This window comes from Falco naumanni, chromosome 2, assembly GCF_017639655.2.
Source record: "Falco naumanni isolate bFalNau1 chromosome 2, bFalNau1.pat, whole genome shotgun sequence".
Classification (NCBI taxonomy): Eukaryota; Metazoa; Chordata; class Aves; order Falconiformes; family Falconidae; genus Falco; species Falco naumanni.
In genome coordinates, this window is record NC_054055.1 from 92,809,293 (window position 1) to 92,829,251 (window position 19,959).

The following is a 19,959-nucleotide window of genomic DNA, read 5'->3' on the forward strand; positions in this document are numbered from 1 at the left end:
GTTCAGCCCCTAACGTGCCCGCTCGTGCGGGGCCGCCTCCCGCAGACACGGGAGAGGTGCGGGTATGTCGGCAGCCCCGCGGCACGTGGTGGCCCCGGTGAGGAGCTCCGGACCTCCGGTCGCGCCACGGGAGCCGCTTTCCCCCGTGGCGAGCGGAAGGGGGGCGGCGGTGGGGAGGCCCGCGCCCCCGGTGCCGCTGCCGGGCATGCGCGGTGCCCCCAGAACATGGCGGCGGCGTGAGGCGGGCGATGGCAGGAGCGGCTTGACAGGCACGCGAGCCGCCGCGGGAGGCTGGGGACCCGCTTCCCGCCCGCCCGGTGAGTGGCGGCGGCGGTGCCGCCCGCAGCGGCGGGGACAGAAGGAGAGGCGAGACGGGGGTCGTGCCCCCCTCCCCGGGCTCCCACCGCGACCTCTGCCCGCCGTGGCCGCACCGGGCGCCGCGGGGAAAGGAGAGCGGCGGCGGCCCCGTCCCCTCGTCACTGTGCCCTTTCTTCCTTTCCGGAGAGTCTCCGGCTGCCGGCCGCCGCCAGCCCCGCCGCGCTGGAGGCGGCAGCGGCTCCGGCCGGGGCCGCCCCGGGCTCAGGCGCCGCGTCCCGGCCTCTCGGAGCTGCCCGCTCCCCTCCTCGGCGGGCCGAGCTCCTGGCGCCGCGGGTCCCGCCGCCCCCCGCCCGAGGGATCCCGCCGGTCGCGGGGGCAGGGGCGCAGCTGCGAGGGCGGCGCGGCGGGACGCGCTCCCCGGGCGAGGGGAGCGGGGCGGCTCAGCCTCCCGGCACCGACAAAGCTCCGCTCCCCGGGCGCGCAGCCAGGGCGGCTCAGGAGGTCCCCGACCCGCCGCCTGCCCGCCCCGCCGGTGCCTCCGTGGCGGGGCTGCTGCCGGGACGGGCCCCGCTCCCTGCCGCCCGCCGGCGCAGCGGAGCCGGCGGTGTTTGACAGGAGCGCCGGGAGGACACGCCTCCCCCGGCCGGGCGGCCCCGCTGCCTCCCCCGGCGGCGTCGTCTCCGCTCTCCGGCCGCCCGCCCTCCCGGCTGTGCCGGCGGGGCTGCGCCCGCCCAGCTCCTCGGTACCGCGGGCAGAGCCCTGAGGCTGGCGCGGTCCTGGGAAGCTGTTGTTAACCTGAAACCCGGGATGCACGTTAAAAACTGAGTAGTTCGGAGCGTTCCCTGGTGTTTGGTAAGGGGGTTGGGGGTGCCGCTTTGTGGTTGCGGGGTGGTGGGGGTGGACAGTTTGGGGGGCACTTGGCTTGCGCTGCGGCACCATTCCCGTTTTCTTTACAGTTAAACTGCATATAAGGTCGTACATGGGCAGCCGACTTGGGAGTACCTTGCACGGGGAATTGTGTTTTCCGTAGATGTGGCATGGTCCAAATGAGGTCGTTAAGGTACGAAGAGTTCTTTTCTTCGTGTTGTGTATCATCACTGTCTTTAGCTGCTGGGACAGCCTGCAAAGCCGAGTGCAGTGCTGTCGTAATGACATCGATATTCAAGTTAAATTTTATGCTCAGTTATTCTTTATGAGTAGAGAGACACCTCAAGTGTTTTTAAAAATTGCAGACTAATTACTTATTGCAATTTAAAGCTGAAACATTTCCCTACGGTTATTTTCTGCTTCTCACTGATTAATTAGGCTATAGGAGACAGCCAAAAATAATTCTAAAGCCCAGAAGATTTAATGAAGAGGTGAAATACTGATAACTTACTGAGTTCTAGTAATGTAAACCTTACTTATAACATGCATGTTCTAGCTAATGTTTGCTTTGTGATTAAAAATTTAAAAGCTTAGACTTTGTGGGTATAATGGTAGCTTTTCAGACCATCCTATGTCTGACCTGTAAACAGCTCTTCAAGTCTGACTGGTTATGAATTTTTTATTATTCGGAGTAGCAGTCGTAAACCTTCGGATTTGTAAAGCTTTTGTACTGCACCTTACTCTTTGGAAGTGGCAGAGAAAAAGCAGTCAGTGAGGCAGGCGCTTGGGGTCAGTAACATCTGTGGCACTTGTGCAGATGGGAGGAGTAACGGCAGGAAAGCATTCGCTGTGTTACAGTTATGTTTTAAGATGTCATATTAACATTAGGTAGTAAACAGGAAAGTGAAGCGTTGCAGCATACCAGTTCTCCACGGACCACCGTCAAGTGCTGCTCAGTCCACAGCAACCCAGAGCCCACATGAGTGGGCTCACTGGTAGCGTGTCCAGGGAAGTTACTTGGACAACCAGGCTGCGTGCTTGGGGGCAGGGGGAGCTGGTTTTCTCCCTTAAGGTATCATAAAATGTAAGTACTGTTTAGGGACGATATTACTTGAATTGACGTAAAGAAAAAACACATTGAAGGCACTGCTGTTGGTTGTTTTTTGGAATTTTCACAGTAATGCAAGTGGGAGCGGGAAAGAGTATATGGTAAAAATGAAATTGAGATCTGGAAGTACTTGTAACTTTTAACTTTTAAATGGTCTGGTCTTGAATATCAAAGTAATGTTTACTGGTTTTTTGTTTGAGACAGCTTTTGGAGTTATTGCTGTAGCTTTCAATTTGGTGTGAATTGGCAGCAATATTTGTATAATATCTTTCAGGTTGCTTAGTGTTGTATATTTTTATATTAATGTTCATATTCAGCAAAAAAAATGCTGGCTTTTGATTTATGTGTTGTAGCTGCGAGTATGAACTAGAAGCTGTGTAGATATACAAACGAATGTCTCTAAATTGTTTTTAAAGTTGGGTCATATGTTAAGTGTTGATCTTGATGTAGAAAGGTGAGGGAAGAAGCAATGACAGTCCTCTAAAATGTTTCCTCAGACTGTATATTCCTACTTTGGATGCACAGATGCCTTTTTTTCCTTTGTGGCTGTCCTTGCTGCATCCAGATACGGTGCTTTCGTAAGGCAGAGGTACAGTTTTATGCAGTAGCTGCTCGAGGTCAAAAGCAGCATTGCGGGGTGTTTCCTTTAGAAAAGCAAGTGTAACTTTGTTTTCACTAGTGTGAAATTTGTAGCACTGAGAAAGTATTAATTCCAATGTCAGTTTAAAACAATGACGAAGCTTTACTTAAGAGAGAATGTCCAAAAGCCTGAGGCAAATGTAGATAGCTGTTTCTGGCCACGGGTGTCTTTCTCATGATTTTGCTTCATTGTTTTTTTGCTATTCCAATGGGATTGTGAGCTCTGAGCAAGCCTTGTTTACTCCCTTTACTGTTGCAGTTGATCCATAATGGAGTGGATGTGTGGGGAGAAATGAAGCAATTATCCCTTGACATTAAATAGTATCAGGAAAAGACATTTGTCATTAACTGTCCAGGACACTGCAGCTGGCTTTCTTACTTGTCTGGATACACCGACCTGAAACAGGGATGGGTGAAATACACAGTTATTCTTGAATGTTTTAAGACAGTCTTTGAAAATATCATTTGACAGTCTACTGTAATATTTTCTAAGTGTAAATATAGAACAAACATACTACAGGTAGAGACAGGGATGCTGCTTCAAAGAGTCTACACAAGGGGGGTTGTTAACCAACTCCTTGACCTCCGCAGGACATTTAAAGTTCTGTTCATTCCCACTTGAAAGAAATAGCCTTAGGCACCCAGCATTAGTGCTGATTGCTTCTTCCAGAGATTAAAATCTTAAACGTAAAGGACTATACCATTTGTGATCTCTAAAGTGTAAGACATGCAACATAAGTGGCCTAGAACTCAAAAGATTTTTCTAGCATGTGAGAAAAGCCAGCAAGTCCTGTATGAAGTTATTGAGACTTAATAGAGCAGTTTGTAAATATGAAGCAATGGAAATGTTACATGGAAAATTATTTGTGCTTGAATGTTACTGGTGTTTTCATTACATGTAGTAGTCCTGGTATTTTTGCAAATACTTTTGATTTTTAATTTGGCTGCTCAATGTAATTTGAAGTCCCAGAATATTTGTTAACGTTCTGATAGGATTTGGTGAATTACTTTTCCTGTGCTTTGTGTTTTGGTATAGAAGAGTGTTTTTACTAATACAATTTGTGTGGCTTCTTTGGAGACTTCTTTCAAGGTCCAAGTGTTCTATAATTTGGTGATACCTTGGTGTGGTAGGAAGCTTTAGTTTTATATGCAATTAAGTTTATTTTTGCATTGTAGCCATGACCGATGATGGTGAGGTACATGGTGTGTGTGAACAGCTTTACTTACAATGTCTAAGTGGAGAAGCAATCAATTTGCTTCAGATGAAGCCATTTAAAAGTGCAACAGTTAAGTCCTGAAGTGAGTTGTAGTTTATTTTAAGAGTATATTTCTGTGTAAATACCAGTTTTGTACCTTTACACGCCTGCCAGCTGACTTGACCTGCATGGTCAGTGAGGGCTGACCATGTGTACCCAGCTTCTGCCACCTCTCCCTCCTGCAGCAGCAATAGCCGTGGAGCAGCAGTTTGGCAAGTGACCAGCTCAGTCCATGTGTGGGAATCTGTTTAAATTCCTCACATTGCCTAAAACTTGTATCTGTGATCTCCTCAAGTGTATTGTCTTTTGGAATGGGCACGGGGGGCTTGCAGGAGGGGAAGGGTGGCTTCAGGTACCTGAGCCAACAGTAAGCAGGCTCCCCTTTTATCTGCAGCAGGTGTCCTTGGAATAGGACCAAAAAATCCAGTATTTTCTTATCTTAGATCTATATAAATTGAAGAAGTATACGCTTCTTTGTGATGGGAAGTTACATGTCTCTCATTTCAGCAGTGGAGATTCAAGACTGATTCATAGTTCTGGACATAGTTTCTTTAACAAAGGCGCCTGCTTTAGGGATAGTGGTTGGTAATTTTAGGATCCAAATTGGTGCAGTACTAAGTGTGTCCTTAGTGGTTCTTCCATGTGCTCTCTTTCTGCCTTTTTGAATTACTTGCAGAGCCTAATATCAAAATCTTTCTGATATACTAAAACCTTCAACAGAATTCTAGTGCTGTTTCATTTCTTTTAGCAGTGGGGTAGTAGCCTTTCTGTTCCACAAGGAGGTATCTTATGCCCAAACTAATCCTAAAGTACTCTTTCTTTTTTTGGATTTTTTTTTTTAGAATAATGCTATATGCAGTTTAACTCTGAACAGAGTTTTGGACTGTTATTTTTTTTACCCTTAAATGGTATATTTTCTGTGCAGCTCCTCATTTGTATGTCATCATCTAAAAGCAAGCAAGATGTTGCATTAAAGGTAGATGTCCTGGTTAAATAATTTGATTCTAGGCTTTCAGCTTCACAAATCATGTCAAATTCCATTTAAGATACAAAGGAAATTCAGCCTTTTCATGAAAGGGATGAACTTCTTTGATGGAAGTCTTAAGTCTGTGGTCTTCTCAAGGTAATATGATTCCTTTTAGCATAGGGCAAAGATGAAGTTTAGCCTTTCATCCTTTAAGAGGGTAACACCATTTTAATGAGGTGCGTACCTAAAATGAAGCACGTACCGTTATTTATGTACTGTATGGAATCTATCAGAGATTAATGCTGGAAGGTTCAGTGGAAGGAGTGCAGTTCTTGGGGTATTTTTAAAAGCCCATTTAAAAAGCACAGTTTGTAAAAGTGAGTCTTGTGCGTGGAGGAATGTGAAAGGGTATCAGAGCTGCTAAATTTGGTGGAGCTCCTTATTGTCATTACCATGTCAGAGGCTCAGAGATTAAAAGAGCTGTAGCATGTTTGATGGCACTTGTCATACCAAATCTCATGTATGTGTACTTTGCCCTGGAGTGCTATAAAGAGGCAGACAGCAGTTTTCTGGAAAGGTCAGAAGATATTTCATGATTAAATCCAGTACATAAACAGTGTTATAATTAGCTGGGAAACTTTGTATGTGACATGTAATTTTTTATTTTCAGCTCGTAGGTAAATGTTACCCGGGTCCTTGTCTGAATATTCTCCAGTGCTTAATGGTGTAGGCACTGGGTGGAGGGGGGGGTGGGGCGGGGATTGCTTCCAGAAAGGTGATCTCTAGAAGTAGCAGAAACGTGATCTCCAGAAGCAGCAGAAAGGGAGATGTTCTGCGTCTGTCCTGGGCTAGAGCTGCACAAAACCAGTGACAGCTGTGCTGAAGAGGTGGAGGAGGTTGCGCTGTTACAGCCTGTTTCACTTGTTTTTTGGTTGTTTGTTTGTTTTTGGTGGTTTTTTTTTATAGTCTGAAAGTTGTCCTGGGAAGTGAAAAAGAGATACAGATTTGCTCTGGATGTTCCTGATGCTTTGGGTCTTTCATCTTCTTCCATTTTTGAAGAATGTAGCAAATACTACAGCTGAGTCTTTGCAGCTGTCTAGGCCTTTGAGCACTTAGGAGTTGTCTTTTCTGACCTGTCAGCATTTTAATTGCAGACATGTCTAGCAGCAGTGAGTGGTGCTTATGAATGTTTGTCCAAATAGATGAATAAATATTTTGGGTGGCATCTGTGTGGACGATGAACTCCCTTCCTGTGTAAGGGGATTAAAGAAGGATTTTCCTTTTTAGTCAGAGAAATAAAAAGTTGGGGAAACAGCACAGCCATCAGTACCAACAGCACAGGTGAGTCCAGTATAGGGATGTGTGCCTGGAGACTGTAAGCAGCTTTATGGGGTTTTATCCCTTCAGAAACATCCTCTGGAAGGAGGAGCTATTGGGAAATTGCTTAAGGGTTTTTTAAGACTGGTTGGTTTGGTTTTGTGCCTTGATTAGACACATTGTTAGTGTGTCGGACCAGTGTAGTTGTCCCATTATGTGAGCCAGGGTACACTGCAGTGTTGCAGCAGCAGACAGATGTGGTGAGGCAAGTTCTTGTCTTTGTTAATATACAGTGGCAGGGAGTCCCAGCCAGCATTATGTTGTTTGGATTCTCAAGTGGGGAGAGAGAAACAGATATGTTAAGTGCTGTTAAGAGCATGATAGCAGGAGTATGTTGCTGCTGACAGCAAGGGGAGGCAAGCGTATTGCTCTGAAAAAAGCTAACTCCACCTGGGGTGCTGGCTGCAGACTGATCCTGTGCAGAAATGTCCCAAGGCTGTTCTCCATGCCTTCAAAGAAAAAAATAAATTGTGCACACTGTTTGACTTCCATAGATTTCTGCGTTAGACTGAAGTTGTTTGTATTTCTCTAGATATTCTGTAGGATGAATAAAAATCAGGACCACAGGGATGGTTTTGTCGGCTACACAGTATGTGGAGAGAGCTCTGTTAGATCATATCTGAACAGAGCTTCCTCAGCTCTTTTCAAGTTTGGAGGTAATGTAGACGGGAGGAAGCCAAAGTTGCCTAAGAGGCTGTAAAATCCCCTTTTCCACCATCCCTCCTCTAATTGTCTTTTTCCCCCCTGTCCACTTATCTACACATACTCTGACTGCTGCTTTTAAAGCTGCTGGTATTGCTTGTTGTGTGCCAAAGACAAGCACAGAAAAGCTCTATGGGGATCTCTAGCATCTGGGCATCTCTTCCTGTGTTTGCAACAGCAATTTCTTTTCTCCCTTACCTGCTGTATTTACTCTGTGCTGAAAGCATGCTCAGTGCCTCACAGAACAAATAGTTCAAGAGCTCTTTTCTGTGTCAAAGGAGGCTGAGCTGAAGGCAGAGGAGATGCATTGGGCTGTAGAGAATATTTCACGCAGGTATGTAGCCCTTAGCTAGTGCTAATCATACAGAATTGTTGGGGGGTTTTGTGCATAATATAGTTCATTTGCTTTATGAAAGAAATTTGAGTTAGGCATTTGAACAAAGCCAGGTTGAATGATGATGATGAATGTTTTCAGGAAGAGTACTCCAGGCTTGAAGGGGGAAGTGGAAAACAGCAGAGGTTTCAGTGAGCTGAATTCACCAAAACGTTTAAACAATTTGTCAAACTGTTGTGCTACTGTAAATATATACTAGTAAACTACTATAACTGGCAGTTTTACTTAAGACAGAAATGCGCTGCAAGCTGTATTTTTGATTTATTTGAATATAACATTAAAATGCTCTTTCATGTGGGAAGACTGGCATTTTAAGAATATTTAAAGCTGTTAATGGCCAGTCAGCCGCTTTGCTGAACTGCTGACTTCACACATACCATTTCCTTTTTCAGGTTTTTACAACCCCACATCTTCTGACTTTTAAAGCAGGATGGGGAGGGAGGGAAAGAGGAGAAAAACTATTTTTATTTTCCACTAGTAGCCAAAGAGCAGCTCTAAACTTTAATTTTAAAAATTGCTTTCAAATTAGTAAATGTTGAATCTACATGACAGATTTCTGTCTGTTGTGCATTGATACAAGCTATGCTGTTTAATTTGGAGACCTTATTTATCTGCTCTTCTCATTTATAAGTATTTATTTCTTGTTTCAGGAATTTTGGGGACAAATATTTGGTCTAAACCTTGTTAAATCTTTGGTCTAAACCTTGTTAGTATTGCTTTTTAAAATACACAATGCCTTGCTCTGTACTGAATAATACACTTAGTACTGTTTGAGAGCTTAGAGAGATTTCTGTAGTCTTGAAGTGTATGACTTACTGTAATTACAGTTGCTCATATTCTAAAGCAGATCGTAAACTTACCTGGAGAGAGGGTAGAACATTTACAGGCAGTGTTTTACTGTTGACAGCTTAAATGTTTGTTTATGCTAATCACTTCATAAATAGTGAGCAGTACACTGTTGGTGACTTTCTGAGGAATTTTGCAAATGCAGAAAATTTCTTCTTGATGTTAAGGCAAATGACATTACAAAATCATGTTTGTAAACCACTAAGTATCCCCTCTCTTCCTTTAACAAATTAAGAAATATTCAAACTTAGTTGTCGTAATAATACATATGACTAGCTAATATTTGGTCTTTTGAAAGCCTGTTAACTTGACAAAAGCCTTTCTCTCCTAGCTTGGTTTTTATCAACTAAAAAAGAAGATATATCTCTAGAGAGAAGAGATGTCTCTAGAAATTCAGATATATCAGCTTATTAAAGTTCTGTTGTATGAAAACATGGAAGTTTTTTGCTTTCCTTGAAAGAATATAACTTTTTTCTTTTTGTTTTTTTTTTTTTTTTTCTTTACAAAGAATGTGAACTAAAAGGGATTGTGAATTGGGTCAGGTTTCTTGTCACAACACCAACTGGTTATATTTTGTGTGCATAAATGAAAGAAGACCTGATCTTATGTTTTGTTTTGAAATCAAATAAGTGTAATGCTAAATAATATTGATAAGCTTGTGTTACATTTTATGAACTTCTGATTATGTTCATGTAAGTATTTTCTTTTTATTTTAGCCTTTGAGACTTTACTTTTCTATAGTGATGCCACAGTATGTTTAAAAGGTGTAAAGTGATTATCTCTATTGCAGAAATAAGCAAGTATATGCTCTTGTGTCTTGAAGTATACTAAATGAGTCTACACACTGGCTAATATCCTGGAAAGTAAATTTTCAAGTATTCGAGATTTGGAAGTATTGCACCTTATAGAAATATTCCTTTTAAGTCTTACTCTCTTTATTTGCTTCTTTTCAACCCCTTAAAGGCTTGTGAAAATGATATGAAATAGGGCTTTTATGTAAGAGATAACAGATTAATAGATGATTAGGTTTAAAAAATGTATTCCAGATTCATGAAAGATAACTTTGAAGGAATGCAATGAAGTCACAGTTGTTTGGGAAGCGACTGGTGCTTGTGGGTACATGTTACCCATGCATGGAAGCTGGAGTGGGAACCGCAGCTGCTGGACTGTGTGTCTGTCCATGGAGGAGGCTCTGTAGGTCCTTTTCTTGAAGGGCTGTCTGCAGTATTGTCTGTAACAAACAGCAAGAAGGAGGTGAGGAGCAATAGCAGCGATGGGAGTATGGTGATACTGGCCAGCAGTTGCAACTGGTGTCTTATGTTTCTAAAGGTAACAGCACATGAATGCTGGTGGTGAAAGCAAATGTAGGTCTTGTACTATACGAAAGAGTTGTGGGGGAATATTTGTTTGCTTACATTGCACCTATTCTCTGTCTATAACTGGTTTTGCTGTTCAAACTATGTGTAGTTCTTTTCCCCACTTGTGTATGGAAATTTGACCTGGAAGCATTTGTAAAAGAAAAAGAATGAAGAGAGGGGGAAGTATAACTCCTTTTTTGGACTAAGCCTGAAAAATGACTGCCTGTATTTCAAGCTAAAATTAAGAAGAACTTAAGTGATGCTTCAAAGTGGACGTTTTTTTAGACTCCTCTTCTGTGCTGTTTATCTCTCTAAAAGAATAGCCTCAGTCCTTATCCAGCGGAGACTGCCCTTTGACAACTGTCCCTTCCTCCCCTGAGGACAGCAGTGATGAGGTCTGAGTTACTGCATTTATAAATAAAGCAAACTGGCTTTAAAATTGGTGTCTTTGTCTTACCTCTGGGGGCATCATTGACAGAAAAACCTTAATCTCTTTGGTGGGGACTAACCCAGAATCTAGTGGTTGCTTAGGCTTCTTTTGATTGTTATATTTATCTCCATAATTCTGTAGTATGTATTTTTATGAGCAGGCATGCTGTCAAGATGAACTTGCATTGGGAAGCCCTAAATGTGCATGATTTTTTTTCAGGATATTCGGCTTACTTGAGTGCTTGCTTTACAGTGGGAAGGATAATGCAGATGCGTAGCAGGCAAAAAAGAATGATTTTGACATTTTCTGAGATTACTAGCTTATTTGAAATGCAGCAATACATGTCAGTTGAGTAATTCTTTCAAAATGAGAAGAGTAAGGTTAGACAGGAAAATTGTTTTCCATCCTGTTTTCTGACACCTAGTAGTATGTAGTAGCAGCACAGAGAGGGTGAAGGCTTAGGCTTGTCTACTAATATGCTGCTTTCTGACAAAGGGCTCACACAGTGGGAGGTGGCTAGTAGAAGTGATTTGGGGATTAACAATAAAAACTTCAGTAAGGAATTAAAGGCAGATGAATGCTTTCCATCTGTTTTTTTGAAAATGTAACTGATGTAGGGGATGCTAATCACAGATAGAATTCAGTTTACAGGATGAACTGAGATGTAAGTGATGAAATGATGTAAATAATAGACCTCATGAGTGTGGAGATCCTCCGTGGCTCCTTAAATTGAAGATATTTTGATGATGAATCCAATACTGTCCTAGGTTCATGTATTATTTTTTTTTCTCAGCTTTTTCAGTTTCCTTAATTTATAGCAAACAGTTTCTTACTGGTGTCTGATATGGATTCTTTACCACCATTCCCTAAATCAGTAGGTTTTGGCAGTTTTCTGTCTGTAACTGACAATCACTGTGCTTAGCTTAGTCTTTGTAAGTTTGGTTTTCATCCTGCTGCTTTGTGCACCCTAATGCCATTATGCTTCATCCTTGCCATTGCATTTCTTTGTTTGCTTATATATACCTGACCTTGTTTTGTTTCATTTTACCCCCTTTGTTTCTAGAAGCTGCTAGATTCATTTTTGAACTCCGGCTTTCTGTATCACTCACTTGGCTGGCTTGTCAAGGTGAGCATGCACAAATGCCTTGAACTCTGTCCTTTCTGCGTAATTTTGCCAAAATGTCCCTGGAGGTTTCTTCCCTGTATTCCCTGTTTTCTCCTCTTCTGTGATGGGTGTGCTGTGGGTTGAGCCAGGCTGGTGATGGTGAGCGCAGCCTAAGAGGAGTCTTTCTTGGTTAGCAAAGGACATAACTGCCTTGCTTACGGTTTGCAGCTGAATTACGCAAAGCGTTGGAAAGTTCTTTCTAGGTTTGTCCCTGCAAAAGAAGTTCCACTTTGTTTCAGACTGATCTGGCTCTGTTTTGACAGTAACTAGTTTCCAGATTGCTGTAACTGAGCAGCATGTAGCAGTTGCTAGATAGAGGCTCAGAAATACTAGTTTTGAATGTTTTCTGTGACAACGCTATCTACTGAATACTTAGGTGTAACTGAGTTTTAAGTAGCACCTCTTTGAAACAGTAATATACTGTATTCCTGCAGTTGGGATTGCCTCATTTTAAGTAGTGCCTTCAGAACTTTCAGTTGTCTTATATTTTTAACAGGCTGGTGGGCATGCTGTAAATAGCCGATCTGGTACAACACAAGCTAATGAAAAGCTGGAATCCTTTTTATGTTCTGACAGACACTCCGGTTGTGCTAAACTTGATGACTATCACTGCGGGGTTGGAATCTTTATTACTGCACCAAGTGCAATCTGGTACTTCGAACAAAAAGATAAAACCCATGCACTGTTTTGAAGTAATCTGTAAAAACAGTAACTTTGACGCTGCATCACCTTTCACAATTTATAACTTGCAATGGAAAAGCTTTGAATTTTTTTTTAGTCTATTAAAGTATCAAGTATTTAAAATTTGATTGCTTAAAAGGATTTCTATTCTTAATCCTGATGATCACTTATGCTATGAATGCTATTGTGTAGCAAAACCTGCTTATTTTATGGTAATATTCAGTTTTATTTATAATTGTTTCCAAGTCTCAGTCTTGAGAGTTTTTGTAGTAACCATCCAGCATGTTCACACACAGCACACACCCCCTAAATTAATTCTTCAGTCACTGGCATTTTTAAAACCATATTTAATTAATTTCAGTCATGGTACTTGCACTGTATAAAGTTTTCAACATGCAATCCATCACCATAGTGTGCAAGTTCCTAGAAATTTCACTGAAATGTCACAGTTTCAGGAAAATGCTCAGCTGTATGACACCTATATTGTTATATGTAACATGTATATGTATTTTTTTAGCATGTGAATACAAGATTCAAGAAATTCTGTGTTGATAACTTGTTTTTCAACTTTTTTAAATAACACTGCAAAGCTGTAGCTTCTAAAAATGTTACCTTTGGCAAAATTAATTTTGGGAAAAGTATGCACCTATATAACATTTTTTTAATAAATCTTGATTTTTTTGTTGAAGTAAATTTTAACCTCACGAGAGTTCCTTGAAAGGAAATTATCAAAGAAGATAATTCAGGAATTTGAATGTATTTTTACCCATTATTACTTGAAAAGTTGATGGAAAAGGATAATAAACTTGCTAGCTTTGTTACTTCAAGGCTAGAAAGCTTCAAATGAGTTTGACTTGAATTGAAAATAGTCAAAATTCAAAAAACCTAGATGGTGGAGTAGAAAATAGCAGTAATACACACAAGTTTGTTTTGCTGTTTTACAATAGTTAACTAATCTGGCCCTTCTAGTTTCTAAATGCTACAAGAATGTGTTTTGCTGCTTTTATCTGCAGTTAGCGTTTCCTTAAAAAGTTCTCTGCGCTGTTACAAGTCCTGGTGGGCAGGGGTATCAGTGTGCACTTGGGCCTTTGTGTGGATTTCTTACATGGCTGTTTTGTTCCCCCTTCCACTGTAGTTGTACAAGGTAGTGTGTTTTGCCTGAAGATGTTTAAATTGATGATTATTTAACCCTGTACAAGTGAGGCAGTACATGTGGGTTATGTATAAAAGTCTTCTTTCTTCCATTTTTCAGTATTGTTTGTTGGGAAAAAAGGAATAAAGCACATTTGATATCCTTCTTTTTATTAGTAATCCACAGAGAATGCAAATAATTATAGAATTAACTGTCTAAATGAAATAAGAGTTTGGGTTCTGTACCCTTGCTACTTTGAAATATCGACTGTTTACATGCTGTTCTTCTACACACAGTTTGTTAAACGTTTGCAACTTGAAAGCAGCAAGATCATTATACACCAATACAAAAAAATCCTTCTTTCCAAAAAAAGAAAACCCAAACCCCAACAACAGCCTCCCCCCTAACTTGTTGTATTACTACTCCACAGGAAACTGTTGTGCTGAAAGGAAGAATTAACTGGTCTTTCAACTTCAGCCTTTTTATTGTGAGAGAGGAGATCACAGAAGTGTTACCATGGGGAGAACAGCAGCTAAAGGTAAGGCCTGGTAGCTTTTATCCAAGAGGAAAGAAAATAGGAAACCTGCTAAATTATCTTTTTGAAGGTGGTAGTATATTACTTGACAATTACTGTGCTGTTAGATTAAAGAAGACAGTTTATGATACGTACTGAATACAGGTAAATTTAAACTTCACATTGTTTTAGAGTAAGTATGCTAAATTTGGCTTATCCTGGAATTCTACAAGTTCAGGCAAAGAGATTTTGTCCTGTGACAGCCTTGAAGCTATTATTCTACTCTAAATTGAAGAATATGTCTAGGTGTGATATTAAATAAAATGTAGTGCTTTATTCTGTAACTGCATATAATTTAGCAGGATGATAACGGAGTAGTACAGGGAATCAAATTTTATCACAGTGAATGGCATTAGCAGCTGTCTCTTCAAGATGAAATAATAATTTTTTAAAGAAATTTATCCACAAATGCACAGTGTACTACGAAGGTGTGATTTTTGCTGTGTCATGTCTGCAGAAGTTAATTGTGAGTTAAGTGCTAAAATAGTGAGACTAAAGAAGAAACAAGGATGTTTGAGTTGGTGAAACAAAGAGAATGTGAAGAAAGACCCACTGTCTGAAACCAGGTTGCTGTTGCTTTTCAAAGCTTTCAGATGGGTAGTCCTCCCCCATAAAAGGCTGCTAACACTTTTGTACTTTTCTTGAGCTTTCCACCTTCAGCTCAAGATGCTTTATGTGCTTGTGTGCTCCCTTGGTAAATAATTGTCTTTTGCTGTAATAGATTTTCTGTAGTGGCAGGAGTCATCCATTTAATTGTTGCACCCAGAGTTTATGGAGGAAGCCTATCTCCTTCTTTTGCAGGTTTTCTGCATGGCTGTTGTCTAAATATATGAAAAGAGACACCCTGTTCTGGGCAGATAAGATAAGGATCTCACTAGGGAATCACAAAAAGAAGGGAAAGGAGTCATTTCATATTCACTCTGTCTTGATATCCTCAACTATGTGGACTGAGGCTTGTGAAGGGTAGCTAAAAGGTGCTCACAACCTTGTGTGGTAGGGAGTTAAGAAGGCCCCTTCCTGAGCGATGGTAAGTCTTGGGCTTGTCTTAATAAACCTCATCTGAAAGCGAGCAACTCTGTGGCATGGAAGAGCAAATGTTCTGTCACCCAAAGGTATTTCACGTCCATCAGGAAGAGACAAGGGTTTTCTTTGAAAAAAGTGGTTTCCTGCTATTTTTTGAACACTCATCAAAGTTCAAGACATTAAGGTGGCTAAGAAATAGCTGCAAAAATATTGGAAGCACGACTGAACTGCTTTTTCCCCACATTTGACAGCAAGCAAACAGCAAATCTGAGAAGATAACACATGTGCCTCCTTATGTAGCACACCATTCTGTGGGAAAGACATGATGCTTGCCAGCACATGAACAAAGGAATTACCTTGATTGTTGAAAGGTTAACTCTTCCCAGAAAGAAGTGTTGTGGATTTTTAAAGAATCTCAGACAAGAAGCTGGAGTTCAACATGGGAGTTTGTAAGAGGAACTGTACACTGGATTATCTGTACCAGACCTTATATTCTAAAGGTGCCTTTTCTGATTGTTGGCTTTCTTTGGTGGTGTTTGGGGTTTTTTTTTTGGCATTCACAAGTCAGTCAAGATAGCTTTTTTCCTTCCTTGTCTCCAATTTCTTGCACGATAGATGTGGTTGCCCTTGCCTGTCTTCTATTGAGTAATCTTATCAGCCAGAAGAATTCTGTAGTTACAGATAGGGTGGGAGTAATGTAAACACATGGGGGTTTGAATTGGTAAGCAGAAAGCACTGTGTTAAATACTCTAATCTTGTTTTGTATCTACAGCTTTAGTTTATGAAGTGCACTGCACAAAAATGGTTAGTTGGTGAACAATAGAATGTGCTGCTTTTGTAATTTCGGTATGTCCTGTATTCTAATCACTACCTCATGAAGCTTTGAAAGTAAGTATTTAGCTTGTATGTATTACAGGCTGAATATATATATTTACATAGCAAATATATAAACTCTATATACTTATATGTATTACTGTATTTTAAAAGCTTTCTTTGAAAATGGTATCCTATTTTTTGTTCTTTTTTTTTTTCAGAGAGCTGAGTAGCATGTGATTAAGTAGCATTTCATTTTTGTTCATATTCTGATAAGTGATCTAAAGCATAGTGTGTTTTACGTTGGAAAGTAGACTGAAACTTGTCTCTTTCAAAATGGACTTCATGAACAGAGGAAGATAGATAATGAATTAAACTGACTTTTTTTGTCATCATGAGCTTCAAGACTAGAACTAATAATCTCTTCTGTCTCTAACATGAAAAAAGAAAGTTCCCATTTTCAGGACCACTTTTCAGGTTTCAAGGAATAGTCATCGAATGTGGCTAGGTGAAGGAGATGAAAAGAAAATACTCTTTGTACCTGCAGAAGTATTTCCCTCTTTCATAACCTCATTTTTGAGGTTTGACCAAGCTGAGGGTCATATGCTGAAGAAGTAATCAGTGATTCAATATGTCTTCCATGTCTTAATTTTGTTTTCAGTGATCTTTTGAAACTAAATTTACTAGAATTTATAATATCAAAATTTCAAATATAGATTGGTACACATTTTTTAAAAATGCAATGTATTTAATATTTATAAAATTTGATTTTAATAAAATCTTATTTTCTTTAATGTTGCTTTTGGAAATAAACCTTACGTTCTTATTCACTCTAACTACTGACATTGAAAGAGGCACACCAGGCCAAGACATCATAGCAACTGTGAAGTATAGAGGGCAGGAAAGTTTTCTGAGGTGATAGTAGATACAGGGTATCTCTTGTGAAAACAGGTTAGTACTTCTTGTTGCTAGTAGTTTTTCACCTGCTTAGACAAAACACTCCAGCTTTGTAACAGTCTTCCCAGTGTTGAAGACTGGAATGAAGAAAAGCAAGTGGACTCTTTGAAAAAAACAGTCTTGGTTTTATTCAGACTTAGTTTTGAATGCTTCTGCATGAGCTGGGTAAGTTGTACTTGAGTGTTTTTAGAGTAAATTTCTGGCCATCAAAAACAAGCAGTAGTGAAGGTACTTTGAGTTCATTATATGGCTGAGGATGCCTCCACCTCAAATGAAATAGATTTTTAAAGTGCTATTGAGGAATCCATTTCTTCTCATTAATGTCATCATCTCTTCTTGTTCTCATAATTTTCTAATGGCTGATGATAAGAAAAACGTGTTTTCAAGGGTGTTCAATTTCAACATTCATATTTGCTGTGATATTTGTGGGATAGGCACTAAACCAAACTAGTACAGGAAATAAATAATTTGGGTGGTGGCTGTCGGCGAGAACTCATCTGGTGTCCAGGCTGTGGTTTTTCATTCTTTCACCTGTTCTTGATGTCTCATGAAAGGCTGTGATCTTGTTTGAAATCTGGCATTGTTGGGTAGATACTCTTTCATGACTTGTCCTTTCAAGTTTTGGGTGTTCACAGGAAACAGTTATTAGTTCTTTTCTTCAGTAAGTCTCTTATGTGGGTCTCCATTGGATTTCCTCTTCTGAAATAAGTGGATTGGGAAGTTATCTATTCTGTGAACTGTCAGCCTCATGTGTGCAATGGTCTCATGACTGTTTCAGGGAAAGCCTGACTAACTCAGCTTGTAGAACATCACAAAAGGCTCTGCTGGTGATTGCCACTGCTCAGTAGAAAACTAGCTGGATTCAGTTCAATCCTAAAGAGGCTGAGGGAGAGGTGCATGTTAACCTTGTGTCTTGTTGTTGTTACTGAACTAGCTTTAACACTACCCCTTTCTCAGATTCCCACTGGCAGTAGTTGTGAGGACGAAGGGTGTCCGCTTGGGTGTGTTAATGCCCTACTCCTGAGTAAGTACTGGGATCAGAGCTCTGTGTGTGTCATCCAGAAGCGTTTCATCGGGTCCATCTGAAGAATTTTTCTTTGGGAACCTATCAAGTAGAAAATGTTGCAAAGCAAACTTTTTCCAAAAGAAAGAGCCTGTAAGTCAAGAAAGAAGACTGTCAAGGAGTAGACATAGCATTTTCTTTCCTTTTCAAAGGAACTGTGGTACTCTCCATGCCTGCTTTAGGAGATATATTAATATTAACAGGTTAATATTTTTGCAGCATATTTTGAGCAGGTATGTAGCTGGAGGTATATTTTCTAGGACTGTGGGACCTGGATTATTCCTGAAAGGTGTCTTGACTCTGAGTACACCAACAGGCTTTAATGTCCCTGACCAACCCCACCTGGGGCCTCTCCCCACCCTGCTCAGGTGCAAGCCAATCAATAGCTAAAGACTTAAATGTGAGTAAATCCAGGAATCAGCTATCAACACAATCTTTGGATACAAGGGAGCCATCCCTTCACATGTAACAGTTCAGGCTAACTAGGATGACCCAAGGCATGACCTGAGGTGTATGGCTTCCCAGAGGAGCAGCCCCATTCCCAATGCTGAGGCGTTTGCAAACCAAGAGAGTTATTCTGACACACAGAGGCTGATAACCTTTTTAAATCTGAAAATGTACTTGCATTTGGTTGCCAACTCGGTGTCATATTTTAATTGTGCTTGAGCCCATGAGCGTCAAAAGCAGGTCACCAAACCCCAGTGTATTTTAAAGACTGAAAGGAACATGTGGAACTGACTCCCTCAGTTCTCTCTATTCTGGCCTCCCTGTATCCCTATGTGTTTTATTCATGCTGAAATATGACAAAAAAAGAAATATGACTGACTCCTTTCTGTATGTGTGGGGAGATGAATGACAGAGAAGATAGATTCTTCTGATTATTTTTTTTTTATATAAATAACTGACTTGCACTGTGTTGCTTGCATTTGAATATTGAAGAATTTAAATATAGAATGGAATCTTTAACTCAGAAATACGCTTTGAGCGTGGGTTGGTTTTAGTTTTTTTCTTGTTTCTCAGTTCATAGTGATCTAGGCAAGATTTAAAAAGATATCCAGTGATCTTCAGGATCTCAAATTGCATGTAGCTTGAGTAAAGCTGTTTAAAAAATTAGGGCAGGGTTGCTCTTTGTGGAGCTAATACTACATTTTGTGCAGCTAGATTTATTCTGATAATGTAATATAAGTCGACAAAAGCTCTGCTTTTTCATGCTGTACTTCTCAATATGATTTGAAAGAAAAATAGCGCACTGATTAAATTTATAGTACTAATACCTTTTTGACTATGCACTGAAATGAATAAAAGTCAGTATTTGGAATAAGGCATTTTGTATTGTTTGAAAGCATTCTGTGTTATGCTGGACATCGTTATGATGTGAATATTACATTTATTATGTAATGGAATCTTGTCTTTTAGATTCAAAGAATATTAAAAAAGAGAAAGATGGACAGAATCAGCAGGGAAACAACACATCTTTAAAAAGTGGTAGGTATTGCAGCTGTCAGGTTATTAGTTAAGGTATCCTAAAAGAACAAGTGTGTATTTGGATTGCACCAAATCTTTGTACTTTGTATTTCCTGAAGCTTTTTTTTTTTTTTTCAATCTCTAGATGTTATAACATTGCTTTTGTCTAACTGTTAAGAAAGTATGTTTTGGTACAGAAAATGATGGTTGAAACTGCTTGACTTGAGCCTCATACTTTTACTAGTCAAAACAAGTAGCCTTTGGGTATATAATCAAAGATGCTGTGTAAACATGATTTTTTTTTTTTTAGCTCATTACTGATTTTTCTGTTCTTCTCATCATGTGTTTCCCAGTTGCATGCCTTTTCTGCTGCAATTATCTTCTCTTTCCTTAATATGTTTGCTGGCACCAAAGAAACCCAAAGTCTGAGTTTTTAGGATTGCTAACTGGGTTGAATTGTCAAGGATTTTAGTTTTACTTTAAACAAATTCTGTCTTCAAATCAGTTGTGTTAATTATAATAACCTGAGGAAACTACACACTTGCCAGAAATGATCCAGCTTCTTATCAAACTTAGCCCCTACTATCCTCAACAGGTGCAACAAGGCAAGCCTATACATTGAATCGCTGGCAGTTTAGCTTTTGTGGGCTGCAGTGAGAGAGCAGCAGCATCCTTATATACCCTTTGTATGTTCATATTGGTTGCTTGAATTTGGGGCAGTAAGAAGTGTCATGAGTACTGTTGACGGAAGCAGAAATCTCTTAGAGTTGTTAATTAGTTCTCAATATCACTGGGTTGCTTAAACTCTTACTCTGCTTACATTTC

General features: G+C 40.4%; 1 protein-coding gene across 5 annotated transcripts in view; it reads left to right on the forward strand.

Annotated features, from left to right (window-relative positions):
- The first annotated feature begins 209 nt into the window (after window positions 1-209).
- SCML2 (Scm polycomb group protein like 2) overlaps window positions 210-19,959 on the forward strand; it is a 72,782-nt gene continuing 53,032 nt past the window's right edge. Inside the window, exons 1-5 of one of the 5 annotated variants that reach the window (XM_040582640.1) lie at window positions 955-1,170; window positions 1,275-1,378; window positions 13,671-13,778; window positions 15,089-15,337; window positions 19,087-19,155. In XM_040582640.1, the coding sequence (XP_040438574.1) occupies window positions 15,277-15,337; window positions 19,087-19,155 (130 nt within the window). In that variant the 5' untranslated portion in view covers window positions 955-1,170; window positions 1,275-1,378; window positions 13,671-13,778; window positions 15,089-15,276. Of the gene's footprint in view, window positions 318-954; window positions 1,171-1,274; window positions 1,379-13,670; window positions 13,779-15,088; window positions 15,338-19,086; window positions 19,156-19,959 lie in introns of those variants that run through there. The other 4 variants (XM_040582641.1, XM_040582642.1, XM_040582643.1 and 1 more) reach the window with 4 other exon arrangements.